The following is a 20,524-nucleotide window of genomic DNA, read 5'->3' on the forward strand; positions in this document are numbered from 1 at the left end:
TGCAACAACTTCTCACACAAACTTCGTGTAGAACTTACAGGGTAAATGATGAGTCGTTAGTTCAGGCACTCATCTTCGCGTAATGTTGTCTTTGAAGCAAATAGAAGAGTTTTGTGACTGTCTTGTAAATGATATTATTAGCTGGTGTATTAATCAGGTAATTACTAACTGATACTAGCAGTTTTGCTATGTATGTATCATACATACATACTTATGTATCATTCTTTAGCTTCTTAAATAACTAGAAAAGTCATGCTATAATATTACTACGTTGCTGTGCAATCATTTATGTATCATGTTTATTATTTTCTTATAATAATTGTCTAGCATAGTTAACATTTTTCTTTATAATAGTATCTTTTCAAAACGTACTTTAATCAGTGCTACGAGTACGAGTCGTAGTAATCTCGTAGCCATTGTATAAATATATTTTGAATCTTACCTTGTTCTACGAGAATCTCTGACAAATTAGTGGTTATTCATCAAAAGCTTGATTTCATTGAGAATAATATAAAACATTAATTATATCTAAAATAGGAGCTATTTATTTAACACGAGGGCAGCCATTCATCTTGGCACTGGGGCACAGATTGTCTTTGAGTAATTATAAAAAATAAAAACACGAGTAATTTTCGTGTTGTTTTGATATTTAAATAGAAGTTAATTCATTTTATTTTGTATGGAATGCTGGCGTTTAACGTAGGTATAATAATGTTTGTTTGTACAGAAAGCAATTACTTTTATGAGGGCGGAAATCTTTAAATAGATGTGAAGATTACTTATTTTTGTAGGTAAAAACTTTTTTGTCTTTTATCTATTTTGGTCTTTGAATAAATAATAAAGCTAAATATAAATTTGACTGCCTCATTAGTTGAGTGGTCGCAAGTGCAACTGCCTGATAAGGGGTCTCGGGTTCGATTCATGGGTGGAGGAAAGTATTAGTGGGCCTTTTTCGGGTTTTTCTCTGTAGTTAATGGCAATAGTCCCATGTAATAGATGGTAACATCTATTACATGGGACTTAAAACACAAATGGTCAAAAGTTAGTGTACTAGGGCATTACGTGCCGTAATATGTAGATGCACCCTCTGCCTACCCCTTCGGGGATAAAAGGCATGACATAGCGTAGCGTTACGTAATCAGACGAATATTATTACCACCAGAAAATTGCTTCATCAATACTACAATTTTCCAGAAATTCTAGAACTCAATTTCGTATTAGGTTAGTGATTTAATTAAAACAAAGTTAACGTATCGGAAAGCAGTTCTACGGTTCTTGATAAAGCCGCCAATATTACGCGCACTAATTAATTGAACGTGTGTAATAATGCTGGTTAGCCATTCTTTGGCAAGTACTGGAGTAATATGGCAGTTGTAATGTACTCCTATTTGAATTTTTTTGTTGTTGTAAGTAGTTTTTGTTTTTTTTTTTAAAGTTAATTGGTCACAGATTTGCTTATATTTATTTGTATATAGGTACTATATTATGTTATGTGCCACATTAATATTATCATCCTATAAGTGGCCACTGCTGAGCAAAGGCCTCTTCTCCCATGGAAAAGGTTTAAGCATTAATTACCACGCTTGCTTAATGCGTTTTTGGAGTTTGTCCCATGTAATAGGGGGCGAGCCTATACTGTCATATACTGCACAATTCCAGAGTTGTCCAAGTTGCTACTGAGAAATTTTCGAAAAAAGCCCAGCAATATTTTGCCCTACCCGGGAATCAAACTCGAGATCCCAAACTATTGCCTGGGTCATCAAACTCACACATTAATAATGACCTGATAGTTCATCAGTAATAGTTTATATTAACTTTTTTATATATTTTTATATTACAGCTACTATCTTTAAATATTGTAACCTGTAGCAGTAACTCTGATGGAGAATTTGATAACAAAGCTATATCGAAATTGGGTAAGATTGTAGCTTGTAACATTGTGAAAAGTGTTTTTTAATTCTTTACATTAAGGTATATTTTACCTTGCTTTTAGATTTGATTTTAAGGTGTAAAATTGATTGTAGTGTCAGGGTTGTCCGCGTTAACGGGTGGCCAGGGTGATGGTGTTGAGAGTCTCCTTGGGAGCGCTCTCGAAGGATTGGACTTGGGATCGGGATCTAGTTCATCATCAGAAATGGTTCAATCTGATCTGGACAGCAAAGGTATGTTTTTTTATATCTTCACGCCTTTAATCCCCGAAAGTGTGGGCAGAGGTGCACATAATGCCAATATACACCCACATTTCACAATTTATGTTGTAAGTCCCATGTTATAGGTGGTGAGCCTATTGCCATATACCGGGCACATTTCCAGACTTCGTGCTACCACTGAGAAATTTTCGAAAAACCGAAAAAAGCCCAAGTAATAAAGGTATGATCATCGGTCGAAAAATGTATATTATCTTCTTTTTATATTTTTTAGTAAATGATTAAATATATTTTACAGAAATAAAAAAATATTTCAATACTATGGGTGAGTTGATTTTATAGGTTAATAGTCTATTTCTTTGTTTTTTTTTATAATACTAAATTTTTTACTATATTAATCATTATTTTAGCTAAAAAAGAAGAAAAATATTACAAGAAGGCCATGCGTAAGTTGTTTCAGGATAAAATTATTATATCGGGGTAACTTTGACCCAAATTCTATAACCAATAGGAATCCAGAGATACAAAGCGTATATTAGTTTTAATTGGTCTAAAAGTTTGGGTCAAAGTTACCCCTCAGGTCAAAGAAACCCTATTTTTATAGTATTTACCTCAATTATTAATTTGTGTATTTTTTATTATTTATAGAAGATCAAATAAGTGAAGAAGGTATGTTAAAATTGAATATAATATTCTTTAAAAACCTAGATACATTAATACTCAAGTCATTATCACATTTTTTTACAGAAAAGAATCAATTGAAATATTACGAAAACTTATTGACTCAAATTAAATCTCTGAATGGTAAGGGAAAAATACAATTAATTAAGAACAATAACATAATATCATTATACAATTCTAAAATTATATTATTTTGTATTTTTTCAGTATAAAATGAAGAACACGAAATATCATTTTTCGAAAAATAAAAAACAAAGAATAAAATTATAACGATGTTTTATTTTTTAAGTTGTTGATTAGTAATTAAGTAGGTACCTATACAGTATACAATAATATATTATGCAATTGTATTGCTTTTTAATCTTTGAAATTATCAAAATCGGTACAGTCATTTCAGATATTAGCCCGAACAAACAGACAGACCGAAAAAAATCTTAAAAATGTATTATTTTGGTATACGTCCCAAAGCATATAGTAAAAAGGGGTTATTAGTGTAGATACCAGCACTTGATAGTCCACTGTACGACTATGAGACGTCTTTATTTAAGAGAGTTTGTCATTTTCTTCATGCTTGGCAGGCAGGTTAGAGTTTGGTTGGTTTACCATAGAGCAGTAATTCCTAGTCCCTGTGAATGACCCCGGTCAATGTGAAGTCCCACCTCTACGATATATTATTATGCAAAAAGAGTTGAAATAGTGACAAATACATTGTACTCCGCCGAACTGACTGCACGGTTGGTGCGGTGGCTGGGCAACTGGCTGCCGCGCAACGTGTAGCGGGTTCGATTCCCGCACGGAGCAACTCTTTGTGTGATCCACAAATTGTTGTTTCGGGTCTGGGTGTCATGTGTATGTGAACTTGTATGTTTGTAAACGCACCCACGACACAGGAGAAAATCCTAGTGTGGGGCAACGTTTCAATAAAAAAAAAAAAAAGAACTCTCTGAAACTTTGTATTGAAGAAAGAAAGAACATAAGAAAAAATATTTCACACCCTATGTGCAGGCTATTGAATGTTTAAACATGTTGTACTGTCTGCGGTCTGTTGTCTGTCTGTCAAGTCTGCGGCTAAATACCGGAGCTGCGGACAACCTAACAGGTTACCGGGGCTCCGGCTTAAAGCAAGAAAAGGAACGAGGTGATTTTTAGTCAGTAAGAGTCTGACACTTTTCACTGTCGCATCTAAGGCCAGAGAAGTCATCGGATGATCAGTTCAGCATGTGCAAGGCGGGACTTTGTGCACCACTGCTGCATGAGCATTTAATTGCAGGCGGGAGGGCGTTGCTGCACACCGCATATAAAAAAAAAACATGTATAAACGGAATTAAAACAAAAAAATCTATTGTATTGTTAGTGGTTAATAAACAACAATAATCTCGTAACCTCCTTTTCAGTCAAAACCATATTTAATTAGCTGTAATTGGTTGATAATTACCGTATGGTCTTAATTAATTAAATGCATTGAATCGTGATTAAGTCCAATCAGTAAATTCGCCATTCAATCATTCACTGCGGCAGGTCTTGACGTCATAGTAAACATTGATTGTTGTAATGTACTTTCGATTTTATTTACTCACATTTGTAAGATTTGTACATATTAGGTCATTTTTCTGTTTTATAATGAAAATTTATTAATATTGTTTATTATTTTTTTTAGTTTCTCTTGGTAATAGAAGAAAAGGTTGTTTATTCAAAAGATGGGTTAAATTACAGGGAAGCCAGTAAGTATAAGCGATACATCTCATTCGGTCTCTGCCTCTGGCAGAGACTATGAAACGCTAATTGCTACGATTCTTACATACCTTTATCGCTTCGCATCAACAGTCATCAGTCTTTTTATGCATAAATATTAACCAAAAAAATATCAAATATAATACATACCTAAATATGAATGTATTAAGTTACCGTGTCAAGATATTTTGAGAAAGCACTTGAAATATTTAATGAGAATCTACTAAAATAAAATATACTGGTCTACATAGAGAGAAATATTTTGTTTACTTACAGTGGAATACGTACGGGATGATGATACTGAGGGCGAAATCGAAACATTAAGCCAAGGTAAATATTTTTAATTATTTGTTTGCATTGATGTTTGAAAGCTTGCTTTAAAAGAAAAATCGTTTATACCTTAAACCTTCCACTATGTCTGAAAAATATTATGCTGAAAACCGCAACAAAATCAGTTTATCCAGACGCAAGATAATCGCACACAAACATACAGGTCATACTGAGAACCTCTTTTTTTGAAAACGGTTAACAAAATATCAATACCGTAGCTTAATTTTTGTGTGAAATAATTAATTTAAAACATAATTATCTAATTTCAGAATTCGCCAGAATACAGAAAAACTATGGTTTGTATTTTTTATTCGTGAAACATTTTCAGTGCAAACTTAATCTTATGAATATTATACGTTTCAGCAATATTGCATCCCGACAAATATAATGATTATAAAGGTAAAGATTGATATTTTTAAATAAATAATTTTCGTAGTTTTGCATAAAATACATCTTCTTTTACTTTCATCCTTAAATTAAATTTGAAATGTCATACATTTATCTTCTACCTGCGGCTTTGTCCGTCTCGTGTAATAAAAAGTATTCTATGTGTTATTCTCATAATGTATTCCAAGTCTCATCCCGATCCCTTCAGCCATTTTATTGTGATTGAGTAACAAACATACTTACACACAAAGTACTTAATACATAAAAACCATACGATATTAAAAAAAAAGATTTATAATACAGTCACTGTCAAGATATACATGTAAGATCATTTTCTTTTTTGCATAGCTTTGTTCTATGATAGAAAGCCTCAACAACTATTTTAAGTCGTAGTTTATTAGAGTATTTGACTAAGAATTTGCTATAGTTACCTATAACTATTTATAATTTGGGCCCAAACATTTATTTGAGAGTATCCGTGTCCTTTCAGAGCTAAACACCAGAACAATACAACATTATATAAGAATGATACCGCATATTGGTGGTAAGTTTTTAATGGATTAAATCTAAATTACCAGTTTTTTTTTGAGGGGGTAAAATCGTCCAATGACTTCTCCCGCCCGGGCGAGGCGAGAGGTAGTGTCAGACTCTTACTGATTAAAAAGCACCCCGTTCCTACTCCTGCTTTTCGAGCTGGAACCCCGGTAACCCGCTAGGCAGTCCGCAGTCTATATCTTAGTAATTTACTTATGTATTCAGTAAATATTTCCAAATGTCTGATTATCAGCATTATCCATTTGGCCTAAGGAAACCTAAAAACCTGTATAACTATTATCGTTACCCCACAAACTATTATAATGGCACTCATTTAGTTAAGCATCAAAAGAATCTGTACCATTTACTTACTACTTCTGGATGTGTGCCAAAAATATTCGCGTCGAAAGAAACATTAGGATATCTTTCGTTTTATTTACATAAAGAGTTCTAGAATCATAAGAGGTGTTCCCTGCAAACTTATAGTTGATATAGCTGGATTATCTACATGAAAAACTTATTCAAATATAACTTCTATTAGATCATTTTTAAAGTCTCTTTTACTCCAAATGTATATTAAGATTTACATCAATATGGCTTGTGTACAGTTCCTGATTGACTTAAGTGACATTAATTATCGAGTCAAATTAATAATATCTTTCAACAGCAACTCATTTATTACTAGAACTCGAAACGGGATATTTACCATGTTTTTCTATTTCTATGGGTTTCCGATATGTTGGCACTGTTGCAAGCGCCATAATCACGGATGAACTGGGATCATCATAGAATCATCCCGTTTTGAGTTCTAGTACTAGTGTTAGTGACCATGTCAGTTTAAAAACTTATAACTCATTTGTTTTACAGAAAGATACAAGAAACGAGCTGCTGGTATGTTTTAAATTTTGTTCTTTACTAGTTTTTGCTCGCGACTTCGTACGCATTCCCGTGTGATAATAAGTAGCTTATGTGTTATTCCAGACAGTAATCTATCCTTGTCACAAATTGCATCTAGATGTGAAGGAGTAACAAACAAACATACAAACTTTTAGCTAGACTTATTTATTATATTATTTAGAATATACCTAGATTAATGCCAACTTCCATTTAGTAGTTGCTCTCTGTAACTTTTACCAGTTCATCTGTCTGGGTTAAGTATTGAACATTGAGTTCGGCTAATGTAAAACAAATAATCTTCAAACATTACAGAGAAAGAACATCTCGACTCTTTCATAGAGGTTATGAAGTCAATAAAAGATCCAAGTAAGTCTTAATACTTTTTTATTACATTCTTTAAAAATGGTTAATAATAAGTACCTATGGTTATTGGTGTTGTCATTCACCATCTGTTGTAATATTACACTGTGAAGAAAAATAAAGTTAAACGATTACGTTTTCTAGGTTTATTTCCACAATTTCAAGAACTGCAAGCCAAAATCAGACAATTAAATGCGAGTAAGTAATTTGATTAACTTAAGATGAAAAGAAAGCATACAGTTTTATTACTACGACTCATCATCCTGGCTGGGCTGGGCTGCCGCGCCACGTGTAGCGGGTAAGATTTCCGCACGGAGCAACAAATTGTTGTTACAAGTCTTGGTGTCATGTGTGTATGTGAACTTGTATGTGAAAATATTTGTCTTTAATTTTACCTATTAAATCTATCACCATCGGTAAAATAACCGACCTAAATCTAATAGCTTTAGATCGATATACATAGTTATAGAAACGTAATTGTTTTTCCTTTACAGAATCACATCGTACTCATCGTAGCAAATAGACGAAACAAATTATTTGTAAAAACTATAATTTTTTAATTAAATATATTTTTCTACTTATTAGTCTTTATTGCCCCATATAAGTTATTATTTTCAATGTCGTATTCTGACAAACATAATGAATTTATTTCAAACTTACTCTGAACCGTTTCGTTTTCCAATTTCGTTCCAGTGTAGCAAGTCAATCCTTCTTGTCAAGTTGCTAGTGAATGAAAAAATTAGATGACAGGATCACGTACAAAAAGGACGAGGCTGGAGCTATTTCGAGCAACGTACAGACGTACACACAACTTGAGCCTCTATATTAACATAAGTAGGACGCCGCGTTGTTATTTACAAGATTCGTTGTGTCTTTGGAACGTGCCACTGTTTTGTGTAAATTAAGTTTGACACGAATATCCAGTTGTGAAAGTTTTGTAGATATTATTATGAAGGAAGGAAAGGGGTTCTTCCTCTATTATTACTTCGAGTATAACAGCGTTGGTAGAGTATAAAATGCTGTGCAACGTGTTGCGGTTGGCGCAGTGGTTTGGTGATCAACTGTTGTGCAAAGTATCGCGGGCTAGGTTCCCGCGCCAGACAAAAATTACAATGGCATTTTCTGAATTAAAAATAACTATAATTAGCTAAGAGTTAGTTCATCTCCGTGTCTCGGACCAGGGCGATCGGCTGCCGCGCAATATGTAGCGTTTTTGATACCCGCACGGACCAACTCTTTGTGTGATCAACAAATTGTTGTTTCGGGTTTGGAATGTGATGTGTATGTAAACTTGTATGTTTGTAAAAGAGCCCACAGATTCTGTAATAAAAGTATAAAAATAATCAAAACGCAAAAACATTCATGTGATAAATACTCTCGATTAGGTAACTACTTTAGGTAATAATGAGAGTAATATTTATGTCAATTAATAATATCTAGTATCGATACGAGATCATTAAAAGGAATCTGATACCAAACAAATAAGGCAATTACTATCATAAAAGCTGTACAGTATCGCTAATTAATTGACTGATCATATATTACTTCTCGTGATCATATTTATTTTGTCCACAACGTACCTACATTTGTGTATCTATATGATTGAATATTGTAGTTTTTAACCTGATATACTCTAACCCAAAAGACAATTATTTTCTTGACACACACACACACACAACGTCACGCCTTTTATCCCCGAAGGGGTAGGCAGAGGTGCACATTACGGCACGTAATGCCGCTATACAATATACACCCACTTTTCACCATTTGTGTTATAAGTCCTTTGTATATAATAGGGAGTGAGCGAGAATACTGGACAGTTATTTTCTTAACTAAAAATAGACGGGATGTTCTTATAAAAACGTGGTTGTGGTGGCTCGGAGGTTTAGACACCTGCAGGGTGCGGTTTCAAAACCTACTAACAGTAAGTATCAATGATATTTTTTCTGAGTTATATGTGCTTTCTAAGATTATTTAGCTCCCACTGACAAACGGTTAAGGAAAACAAAAGTGAAGAAACCTGGGCTTATAAATTCTGATTATATGTTTGAAATCGCCAACGTGCGTTGAGCAAGCATGGTGATTAATGCTCAAACCTCTCCATGTGAGAAGAGGCTTTGGTCAGCAGTGGCCATTAATAGGCTGTTGATGATGACTTATAAAATAACAACCGAGTGCAAATTACACTATGTAAAGGTCTCAAAAACTCAAGCATTGTTGATATTAAAGGAGATATAAAGTCAACCAAAAATAAATAAACAAGTATAACATTACCATAGTTTTTATTTAGAATTTAAATCGACTCCATTTCGAGTTTACAACCGATTCACATTTGTAGACGCCTCGGCTTTGCTTGAGGTATATCCCTTGGGAGAGAAATGTCGCATAAAACAGCCACTTGTTTAAAATTCTATATCGTCTTCATGGAAATCCAACTGCGGAAGATATTGGTCTGTTATCCTCAGAGTTATGCAGATCCATTGAGAAGATTTCATATTAAATTGTGTTTATTTACATTTTATTGAACTTATTTATAAAAGTTATAAAATATGGAATATAAGTGACTTAAAGATACAATAGCGTTTAATGAGGAAATTGGCCTTAGTGACCGGCAAAAGGGTAGGAAGCGATACTGGAAACAAGAATTTGTCTAGTGTCTAAATTTTAGCGCTCATCTCCAACGGAATACACCTACAGAACATGTAGACGAATCACCGACGCAACTTACCATATTTGAAAATATTTTGCAGATAAATAGGTACCTAACATAATTAAGAGAATTAACTATGTACCTATATTTATCCAAACATTAATTCTGATTGGACTTCAACTGACATGCTAACGTATGTACGAGTATGTCTAAAAGTTGAAACCCGCTTCACCGTTGAACTGCGGTGGCAGTATTGTAAATGACAGCTGAAATCCAGAGTTAATTTATTACGGAGCAGAGGAATATTTCCTGACTTTTGTGCCGTATTTTTTGTCAGACATGTTGTTTAAAAACATTTGCTCACGCCATTTTCAGATGTCTATTGTAACGGAGTAAAAGATTGCTTTAGTTAGATAAAATTAAATAAGAGAAATAAAAACCTCTATTAATTTAATATTTATTTTAATTTCCGACTTGTATTATTATTTTAAAATATTAGACTCACGGAAACAATACTTTCGGGTATATCGCGTAATGTTACTTCTAGGTACGTTTTATACGTACTCGTAGATATGATGTAGGTATTTGCTCTCTTTCCTAAATTTTGATTCGTTTTATCTAAATATTATTATCTCATATGACAAAAAATAATACATATCTGATTTCATTACCTAAGTGTTGAACTAAATAGATTTTAATTTGACAGGGTGTGCTATAAAAAGCTAATGTAATCAATTTATTTGCCGTCCTATAATAAATTTATTCGTCGAAAATTCACTAACTACATTTATTTTATAACAGTTGATTTGAAATCAAGACTTAAAAAATAAAAACAAATGAAGTGAAAAGAAAAAGTATTTTTTTCCAGAACAACCTTTGAAAAGCGGTGTCTGAGCTCTATATAGGTTCATGGCTCGCTTCGTTTCTCCTGGTTTTAATAAAGAAGTAGTTAGATAGAGGTCTCATTACACGTCTGTCGGTACAAGACGCAGCTCCCCGCAGCTGTTGCGCTCAGCTTCGCAATATAAAGAAAAGGTATGAGATAGGAACAGATACTGAAGGTATTTGATCTTGAAATAATATAAAAGGTAAAGAATGAAGATTTTTTTATTTGTGGCTGTATTGTTATGTCTACGTTAAAATCAAACGTATATTAAATGTGTTGTTTTTAAGATACAAGCAATTTTAAGAATGATGTATTTTACTTAAACAATATCACAATTTCCTTAAAACGATAAGCACATCAAACTTGTTTAAGTTTAGTCCTTTTGATAGGTGGAGGGGTGAAAATCATCAAATTTCTTCTTCCGCCTTGGGCAAGGCGAGAGGGAATGTCAGACTCTTACTAAAAACCACGTCATTCATACTCCTGCTTTTCAAGCCGGAGCTTCAGTAACCCGCTAATAGGCAGTCCGTAGCAAGTGTATGAAAAGTTTAAAATTCCACACTGTTTCAAGCCATGCCACATATTCATGAGGTGTTACTCTTACGTACGTCAATAGTTACGTGAGTAGGCCAAAAAAACATAATAATTATTTGAAAAAAAAACACAAATTTTTATTTTATGACATAAAAGTGATTTTTAAGGTGTCAATATTGCTGTTCTGACTCCGATGTCGAATAATAACGTTTTATTTAATTTTAATCCTGCCTACGGCTACAATTATTCAAAGTCTCGGGGACTGAATTGTTACTGAAAATAGAAAATAATTATCGGAATTTTCTCGAAGTCTATAGAAAAGTTTCGAGTTGGTAACTAACAATCAGACCTTATACAAGTGACTGGAATTAGAATTATAGTTTTCTAAGAACTCTAAAATTTTCTGGAAGTTTCTTGATTATTTGATTGCGAGTGATACTTATTTTATTTTAAAGAAAGAAAAGAAAATGTTTATTTATACAAATCGGCTCGAGTTTATACTAGAATAGGTAAATTTTACACAGTTTACGCATTCAGATTCACATTGCATATCAATTCCAACAGGCGTTTTTTGCGCTTTACTTTAATTTCCATCTATTCCAATTCGAATAGTAGAGTGTTTATTAATATACAAAACGACAAGGTAAATAGAAAATCGCATCAATTTTACATCTATCATGAGCACGCCCTCTCCATATTCCATCAATGACAATTTTGCGGCAACTAGACCGAGGCATGTTTTATTCAAACTGACAGCGGTCACAGGGTTCCGTGCCAGACGTTGGCACGCGGCTATGAACGACCGAGGCAAAATAAGGGTTAAATATCATGGCCTTGTACGTCTAAAAGGCGTTAAAGTGTTGATGTGAACTTGTTTTAACTTTATTATACTTTAGCACATATAATAGAGTAAAATTAATTACATGTTTATGGTTCTACAGTGTTATGAACAAAAACATAATATTATCATTGATAAAATTGGCAAAGGTGGAGTTACAATATACCTACAAGACAAACTGTTAGGGATGTGATTAAACTTTAAAATAGGTAATTGACGACCATCTTCTAGTTCCTTGAACATCTATTGTTTATCTTCAGTGCAGGTACAATAATTTTATATGCTCAAAGTATACATAAAGTACCTACAACATACGAAAACCGCAACAAATGAACCAACAAAATATAAAAGGCTTAAATATCTCCCTACGATTTTACTAACAGACCTTTGCAAAGGTGTAAATCCATTGGATTTATGTAATGTCACGTTTGAATAAGGGTCAAATTGCTTTGTCATTTTTATGATAAAGTCAGTGAACGGTGGAGCGGTGTAAAAGTGACAGGTGGCGACGAAGAGTGACAAATGGCAAAATACGGTGAATGATATTTATTGTAACGTGTGAATTGGATTTTTTTAAATTCAGTAGGACGTTATAATTAAGTCCTGTCCGGCTTGTATTGCTAGATTATTGGATTAAGATGGAATCTGGAACATGATGTTGATATTTAATATCTACTATTTGGAAATCTTTTTCAGTGACACCCATTACAAGAACTTTTTTGCATTGCTCCTTGTTGGAAACAACAGGAGTAATACTATGGTATTATGAATAAGTTAAGAAGTATTGTGGAGTAAAATGAATGTGTGTGTGGAGTGATCGAGTGAAAAATAGTGTTACCTTTAACTGACTAACATTCATGAAAAGACTGATGACTGTTGATGAAGCGAAAGAGGTGTGTAAGAATCGTAGCAATTGGCGTTCCATCGTCTCTGCCTACCCCAATGGGAGACAAGCCTGAGGTTATGTATGTTGAACTCCATCTAGAATATTCTTATTGACCTTTAACTACGTGTATCTAGAAAATTTCAATCATCCCTAAATATATGGTTGAACTCTTTCATGAATAGAGCCTCTAGCGAGGTCCGGGTCCCAAAACTTGGGTCCAAGGTCCAGTTTGTTAAAAGTTATTATATTTGTTTTCGATTACTATTGTTCTAAATTATAAAGGTTAGATAAGTATTCTTTGCTAGATAATGCTGTGAACAATTTTTTTTCATAGTAATTTTTAATGTTGTACTTTATTTTTAGACTTTATTATAAACCAAAAGTGAACTGTTACTGGATGGTGGCGTACTCGTAGATATGATGTAGGTATTTGCTCTCTTTCCTAAATTTTGATTCGTTTTATCTAAATATTATTATCTCATATGACAAAAAATAATACATATCTGATTTCATTACCTAAGTGTTGAACTAAATAGATTTTAATTTGACAGGGTGTGCTATACAACGCTAATGTAATCAATTTATTTGTCATCCTATAATAATCCGTCGAAAATTTACTCACTACATTTTTATTTTACTTGCCAACAATAACCAGATTCGAAGTCAAGCCTCAGAGAAAAAACAAATGAAGTGAAAAGAAAAGATCACTTTTTCTAGAACAACCTTTGAAAAGCGGAGTCTGAGCTCTATATAAGTTCATAGAAGCTCGCTTCGTTTCTCCTGGTTTTAATAAAGAAGTAGTTAGATAGAGGTCTCATTACACGTCTGTCGGTACAAGACGTAGCTCTCCGCAGCTGTTGCGCCCAGCTTCGCAATATAAAGAAAAGGTATGAGATAGGAACAGATACTGAAGGTATTTGATCTTGAAATAATATAAAAGGTAAAGAATGAAGATTTTTTTATTTGTGGGTGTATTGTTATGTCTACGTTAAAATCAAACGTTTATTAAATGTGTTGTTTTTAAGATACAAGCAATTTTAAGAATGATGTATTTTACTTAAACAATATCACAATTTCCTTAAAACGATAAGCACATCAAACTTGTTTAAGTTTAGTCCTTTTGATAGGTGGAGGGGTGAAAATCATCAAATTTCTTCTTCCGCCTTGGGCAAGGCGAGAGGGAATGTCAGACTCTTACTAAAAACCACGTCATTCATACTCCTGCTTTTCAAGCCGGAGCTTCAGTAACCCGCTAATAGGCAGTCCGTAGCAAGTGTATGAAAAGTTTAAAATTCCACACTGTTTCAAGCCATGCCACATATTCATGAGGTGTTACTCTTACGTACGTCAATAGTTACGTGAGTAGGCCAAAAAAACATAATAATTATTTGAAAAAAAAAACACAAATTTTTATTTTATGACATAAAAGTGATTTTTAAGGTGTCAATATTGCTGTTCTGACTCTGATGTCGAATAATAATGTTTTATTTAATTTTAATCCTGCCTAAGGCTACAATTATTCAAAGTCTCGGGGACTGAATTGTTACTGAAAATAGAAAATAATTATCGGAATTTTCTCGAAGTCTATAGAAAAGTTTTGAGTTGGTAACTAACAATCAGACCTTATACAAGTGACTGGAATTAGAATTATAGTTTTCTAAGAACTCTAAAATTTTCTGGAAGTTTCTTGATTATTTGATTGCGAGTGATACTTATTTTATTTTAAAGAATGAAAATAAAATGTTTATTTATACAAATTGGCTTGAGTTTATACTAGAATAGGTAATTTTATTCCTGATAGAAAACAGTTTACGCACTTAGATTCACGTTGTATATCAATTCCATCAGGCGGTCTTGCGCTTAACTTTAATTTCCATCTATTCCAATTCGAATAGTGTAGTGTTTATTTATATACAAAACGACAAGGTAAATATAAAATCGCATCAATTTTACATCTATCATAAGCACGCCCTCTCCATATTCCATCAATGACAATTTTGCGGCAACTAGACCGAGGCATGTTTTATTCAAACTGACAGCGGTCACAGGGTTCCGTGCCAGACGTTGGCACGCGGCTATGAACGACCGAGACAAAATAAGGGTTAAATATCATGGCCTTGTACGTCTAAAAGGCGTTAAAGTGTTGATGTGAACTTGTTTTAACTTTATTATACTTTAGCACGTATAATAGAGTAAAATTAACTACATGTTTATGGTTCTATAGTGTTATGAACAAAAATATAAAATTGGAAAAAGTGGAGTTACAATATACCCACAAGACAAGCTGTCAAGAACGTGATGTATTCAAGTTTGAAATAGGTAATCAATGACTATCTTCTAGTTCCTTGAACATCTATTGTTTCTCTTTAGCTTAGGAACAAACTAGCTTCCGCCCGCGACTCCGTCCGCGCGGATGTCGGTCTTCTCGTGGAAGTTTTATTTCTCCATTTTGAGTAACTCTGACAATGACATCTTATAAATATCTATATTGGACCCAAATACGGCGAGGCCCATAATAATTAAGGAGATCCCTCTATTGAGCTACTGCTGTTGAGCAGAATAAAACTGAAAAATAAAGATTTTTTTTCTACGTATTTTTCCAGGATAAAAAGTAACCTATTTTATGCCCAGGATAATAAGATATAATTATACCAAGTTTCATCGAAATCGAACCGTTAGTTTTCACGTGATGCCTGAACATATACAGACAGACAGACAAAAAAATAATAATCACATAATTGGGCTTGGTATCGATCCAGTAACACCCCCTGCTATTTATTTTTTCTATATTTTCAATGAAAAAAATTGACCCTTCTACAGGTTTATTAAAATATGAATGAATGAATTAATGAGAGTGTTATAAAAGTAAGAGTAGACAAATATAATCAGAAAGCTCCGAACTGCTAAGCTATCGGGAGTTATACGTGTTATTGTAAGTCAACCATAAGAGATAGACATTTGCTGTCGTGGAATATTTTTTAAACCATTTTAAGGAGAACATTTCTGTCATACATTATTTCTGTGTAGCTTTAACGCGACGGAAGCTTAAAAAATGGAATAAGTTCTCCTGTTTTCCCAACATTTTCCTTTACTGCTCTGCTCCTATTGATCGTAGCGTGATAAAAAGTATACTATAACCTGCCCAGGAGTATGAAGAACAATTGTACCAAGTTTCATTGAAATCTGTCGAGTGGTTTTTGTTTCTATAAAGAACATACAGACAGACAGACAGACAGACAGACAGACAGACAGACAGACAGACAGACAGACAGACAAAAAATTTTCTGATTGCATTTTTGGCGTCAGTATAGATCACTAATCACCCGCTGATAGTTATTTTGGAAATATATTTCATGTACAGAATTGACCTCTCTACAGATTTATTATAAGTATAGATAGATTAATTTTATATGCTCAAAGTATACATAAAGTACCTACAACATACGAACAAGGATTACAACCGCAACAAATGAACGCACAAAATAAAAAAGGCTTAAATATCTCCCTACGATATTACTAACAGACCTTTGCAAAGGTGTAAATCCATTGGATTTATGTAATGTCACGTTTGAATAAGGGTCAAATTGCTTTGTCATTTTTATGATAAAGTCAGTGAGCGGTGGAGCGGTGTAAAAGTGACAGGTGGCGACGAAGAGTGACAAATGGCAAAATACGGTGAATGATATTTATTGTAACGTGTGAATTGGAAATTTTACATTCAGTAGGACGTTATAATTAAGTCCTGTCCGGTTTGTATTGCCCGATTATTGGATTAAGATGGAATCGGAAACATGTTGTTGATATTAAGTACCTACTATTTGGAAATCTTTTTCAGTGACACTCATTACAAGAGCATTGTTGCATTGCTCTTTGTCGGAAATAACGGGAGTAAGTTATGGTAGCATGAATAAGTTAAGAAGTATATTATGTGGAGTAAAATTAAGTGATCGAGTGAGAAATAGTATTACCTTTAACTGACTAGCATTCATGAAAATACTGATGACTGAGCGAAAGAAGTGTGTAAGAATCGTAGCAATTGGCGTTGTTTCTGCCTACCCACATGGGAGACAGGCCTGAGGTTACATATGTTGAAATCCATCTAGAATATTCCTATTGACCTTTACTACTGTACAGTGTATCTAGAAAATTTCAATCATCCCTAAATATATGGTTGAACTCTTTCATGAATAGAGCCTCTAGCGAGGTCCGGGTCCCAAAACTTGGGTCCAGGGTCCGTCCCGTTAAAAGTTATTATATTTATTTTCGATTACTATTGTTTTAAATTATAAAGGTTAGATAAGTATTCATTGCTTGATAATGCTGTGAACAATTCTTTTTTATAGTAATTTTTAATGTTATACTTTAATTTAAGACATATATAACCAAAAGTGAACTGTTACTGGATGGTGGTAGTATTAAGGCAGTGTTTCTTAACGGGAAGTAACAAGGAGCCACAGAAGTCAGATTCCTTGACTTTAAAACCTACAGTCTAACCCTGTTTATTGTTGGATTTCGAATGGTTAACTTAATACATGTTTGACAGCCATTTGTCCAGAATATTTTTATGAAATATTCTCATTTCGTATCAAAGTAGAGCAAAGTGGCGAACAATTGGGAAGGCCTATGTCCAACAGTGGACTGCTATAGGCTGATGATGATGGTGATGATATTAAAGTAAATACGAATACACAGACACACAGTCGATAGGTACCACGTCAAGCCGATATCTCACAAACGAAAATGGGTGAATGACCCTTCCACCCCTTGCGCGAGACGTTATGCAAAGCTGTTCCAAAACATTCAACGATAAAACAGCTCTAACAAATAAACGACCAAAACTAGAATTCACTTTATACAAAATAATACTCGTACAACACGGAAATATAATTTGAACGGTAATAAAGTAAATGAACTCGACGAAATAACTAAGCGAATCTGTGAAACGTAACAATATTACACTCATTAAACTTTTGAACGCTTTACTGTGGCGCATTGCACCTCCCTTGCGAGTTAACCGTTTAAAAACTAACGGGAATTTACGTACAGTCGCGACCAAAGTTAGGTATTTGGACGAAAATAACCATAACTTGTGAGGTAAGTAATTCCACGGGCTTCTTTATTAAGAAGAATAAATAGGGGTTCAAATAGCTTGTTAGTTAAATTACTTTAGTTGTATTTATTTTTAGGACTATTTGTAGTGATTCTTGAGAGTCTCTCTCTCTTTCTCTCTCTCTGTCTCTCTCTAAAAAACAAGTGACTGCTGAATTTGTATGTGGAAATGTAGAAGACGGCCAAAGAAGAAAGATGCGTGAAAATCCTAAGTAGCTTAGGATAGCGGCAGAAAGAAGATTTGATAATTTTAGCCAGACCCGATAGAATAATCTTTATTTCTAGTATTAAGAATATTATTTCAAAAGGTTAAGATTGTTTTCCATACTTTCCTAGTCTAAGGAATTGTTCCGCAATCCCCAATTACTGTAAGTGGTTCCCGCAATGCGACTTCCATGGTACATTTTCGACATGCAAATGTCGGGTCGACTGCAATATCATCTCTGACGTCATTAGCCACTATTTGCGCAAAAATGTAGATAATTTACATTTTCTTGTCTGAATAATTTTAATAATCATTTGTTTCTTTCTTTATTTCCTTTGGCAACGCTTCAAAATTGGAAATGTGTTTGAAGAAAACGGAATAAAAATCTGGCCATAATTTAGCCACAGTTTTATGGAAAAACTGGAAAATATCTGCATGCACTAGCAGCCATAATGAATCCGCTTGACTTTTAATCCAATTGGTAATTTTAGGTAGTTATGTTCCAAACTGGTCAAATGCAAAATTATTGCAGTATTGTTTGAAAAAATGTTCAGAAGTATCGCGAAGTAGGTACGGGTGCAATGTTTGTTTGCTTACACCTACACGTCTGTATAGTGTTATCATACTCGTGTATGTAATTGTTTCTAAATATAATAGGAATTGGTTTAATTTTAAGTAACGTCGTTGTTATTATTTGTCTTTTAACCTTCCTTTAATTAACCGAGGAGGAACAGGTTCTCAGCTTGACCTGTATGTAGGTTTGTGCGCGATGATCTCGCGTTTAGCCTAACCAATTTTGATGCAGTTTTCAGCACAGTATTTTTTAGTAAAAATTGAGGTTTGCAAGATAAGTTTCGAAGGCGGTTCACTTATTTAAAAAAAATATTATTACGCGCTTAGTAACAACAATAACATAAGCAAATGTTACAAACCTATATAATTCCTAAAATAATTTGAAGTTCTGACACAAATTTAATCAAACCTAATAATTCCGTCTCCAAATTCAGCTTGGTAACTAGAGTACACAGGTCACGTCTTAATACATAACGACTAGTTCATCGAGGCGGTAAATTATGTACCCATTGTTACATTGATTTACTAATCAGAACCTAATTACAAGCACATACGTTATACAACGTGTAACAAAAAGGGGGTATACATATCAAGTACACGGCTTCTAGATAACATAACAAACGATGCGGTATTTTAAACTCATTTTTTCATGGTATTAAGTTATGAATTTTTCAAATCGCGCCGCCGCGTGGTTCAAAATTAGGTAGACAGGTACTAGGCGATCAGATTGACAGAATAAATGTTTCGTAATATTAGCGAGTGATCCCTGTAGTGTTGTGACACGTTTGTATGATTTAAAATCAAGAACCATGCGATACTAAGAATTTGGTACAAAATTTTTTTAAACTTATTTTAAGCTGAAACTTCGTTTAGAGACTCTATTCAACCTGTATTCTTCAGGGCTTCTTGATGTATATGGGTATTTTGTTACACGTTGTATATTGATATGTATACCTAACACATCACAGTTTCCAATTTCAAGTTTAATTAAGTTTGTTTATAATACCTATGCTATTTGCCTGATAATAATTTGATGGCGTTTAAATAAAAAAACTATTCTTTCTCTTGGCGTATTCTAAACTAGTGTTAATCAGCTCCAGTCATCGAGCTCATCTTCATAAATTTTAGTGGTCATTATATCAAGGGATAGACAGTTATCGTCGTATCTCAAAACATTGTCATAATGGCTTAAACTCATATTGTTGTATACTTAATTGTATACTATAAGTCGATGAACGACCAGTCGGATTACCTAATCGTAAGCAATCGCAGGCGCAAATGGAAACCCGAAACACCAGAGGCGTTACATGTGCGTTGTCGACCTTTCGGTGGGTTAGGAATTTACGGGTTGTTGAGGAATCGAGGATTAGGAAGATTGGGAATTGTAACCTTACTCACACAACGAAATTTAACACAAGCGTTGTTTAACGTCGGTTTACTGTAAGGTCTTGGTATCACTCTGATCGAGCCAGCCCATTCGTGCCGAAACATGGCTCTCCCACATTTAAACACACATACAAGGCGAAACATAATTGTTTGCAGTATTTGCAATTCTCACAGTCAGACAGTCTAGATTCCACCTACTCTACTAAAGTCGTTTTCTACAATGACGTAAGCTGATATTCAAACAATGCACAAGTTTTCCCGGCCTAGTTTGAAGATCGGCCTCTCTTTCAAGCACCGGACGCGGGTATGACGAGCGGCCATTGTTATCAACCAGTTTTTGCATCCACGATGAAGCAAGTTCTTAAGTAACTTGTTTGGAATATTCTAGGT

General features: G+C 33.9%; 3 protein-coding genes across 26 annotated transcripts in view; 2 read left to right on the forward strand and 1 right to left on the reverse strand.

Annotated features, from left to right (window-relative positions):
- The window catches only part of LOC118273360 (dual specificity calcium/calmodulin-dependent 3',5'-cyclic nucleotide phosphodiesterase 1), a 531,383-nt gene that overhangs the window by 107,311 nt on the left and 403,548 nt on the right, over positions 1 to 20,524 (reverse strand). The window lies entirely within an intron of this gene.
- On the forward strand, positions 1,250 to 3,055 carry LOC118273369 (uncharacterized). The gene is made up of 8 exons (XM_050694053.1): positions 1,250 to 1,406; positions 1,841 to 1,916; positions 2,025 to 2,162; positions 2,446 to 2,472; positions 2,558 to 2,593; positions 2,796 to 2,816; positions 2,895 to 2,951; positions 3,036 to 3,055. Exons 1-8 carry the CDS (start codon positions 1,365 to 1,367, stop codon positions 3,038 to 3,040), a joined length of 402 nt encoding a protein of 133 aa, XP_050550010.1. The 5' UTR covers positions 1,250 to 1,364; the 3' UTR covers positions 3,041 to 3,055.
- LOC118273367 (uncharacterized) lies at positions 4,219 to 7,619 on the forward strand. 2 transcript variants are annotated; one of them, XM_035590302.2, is made up of 10 exons: positions 4,219 to 4,409; positions 4,486 to 4,549; positions 4,836 to 4,889; positions 5,159 to 5,185; positions 5,253 to 5,288; positions 5,767 to 5,820; positions 6,678 to 6,701; positions 7,020 to 7,073; positions 7,212 to 7,265; positions 7,562 to 7,619. In XM_035590302.2, exons 1-10 carry the CDS (start codon positions 4,380 to 4,382, stop codon positions 7,588 to 7,590), a joined length of 426 nt encoding a protein of 141 aa, XP_035446195.2. In that variant the 5' UTR covers positions 4,219 to 4,379; the 3' UTR covers positions 7,591 to 7,619. The 2 variants fall into 2 exon arrangements, with proteins under 2 accessions (XP_035446195.2, XP_050550000.1); XM_050694043.1 differs by having other exon boundaries at positions 4,315 to 4,376.

This window comes from Spodoptera frugiperda, chromosome 1 (genome assembly GCF_023101765.2).
Source record: "Spodoptera frugiperda isolate SF20-4 chromosome 1, AGI-APGP_CSIRO_Sfru_2.0, whole genome shotgun sequence".
Taxonomy (NCBI): domain Eukaryota; kingdom Metazoa; phylum Arthropoda; class Insecta; order Lepidoptera; family Noctuidae; genus Spodoptera; species Spodoptera frugiperda.

Coding starts and splice junctions, on each gene's coding strand:
- LOC118273369 (XM_050694053.1), top strand. CDS start 1,365: ATGGCAGTTGTAATGTACTCCTATTTGAATTTTTTTGTTGTT. Junction 1,917..2,024: donor CAAAGCTATATCGAAATTGG/GTAAGATTGTAG, acceptor AATTGATTGTAG/TGTCAGGGTTGTCCGCGTTA. Junction 2,473..2,557: donor AAAATATTTCAATACTATGG/GTGAGTTGATTT, acceptor TCATTATTTTAG/CTAAAAAAGAAGAAAAATAT.
- LOC118273367 (XM_035590302.2), top strand. CDS start 4,380: ATGTACTTTCGATTTTATTTACTCACATTT. Junction 5,186..5,252: donor CAGAATACAGAAAAACTATG/GTTTGTATTTTT, acceptor TATACGTTTCAG/CAATATTGCATCCCGACAAA. Junction 7,266..7,561: donor AATCAGACAATTAAATGCGA/GTAAGTAATTTG, acceptor TTTCCTTTACAG/AATCACATCGTACTCATCGT.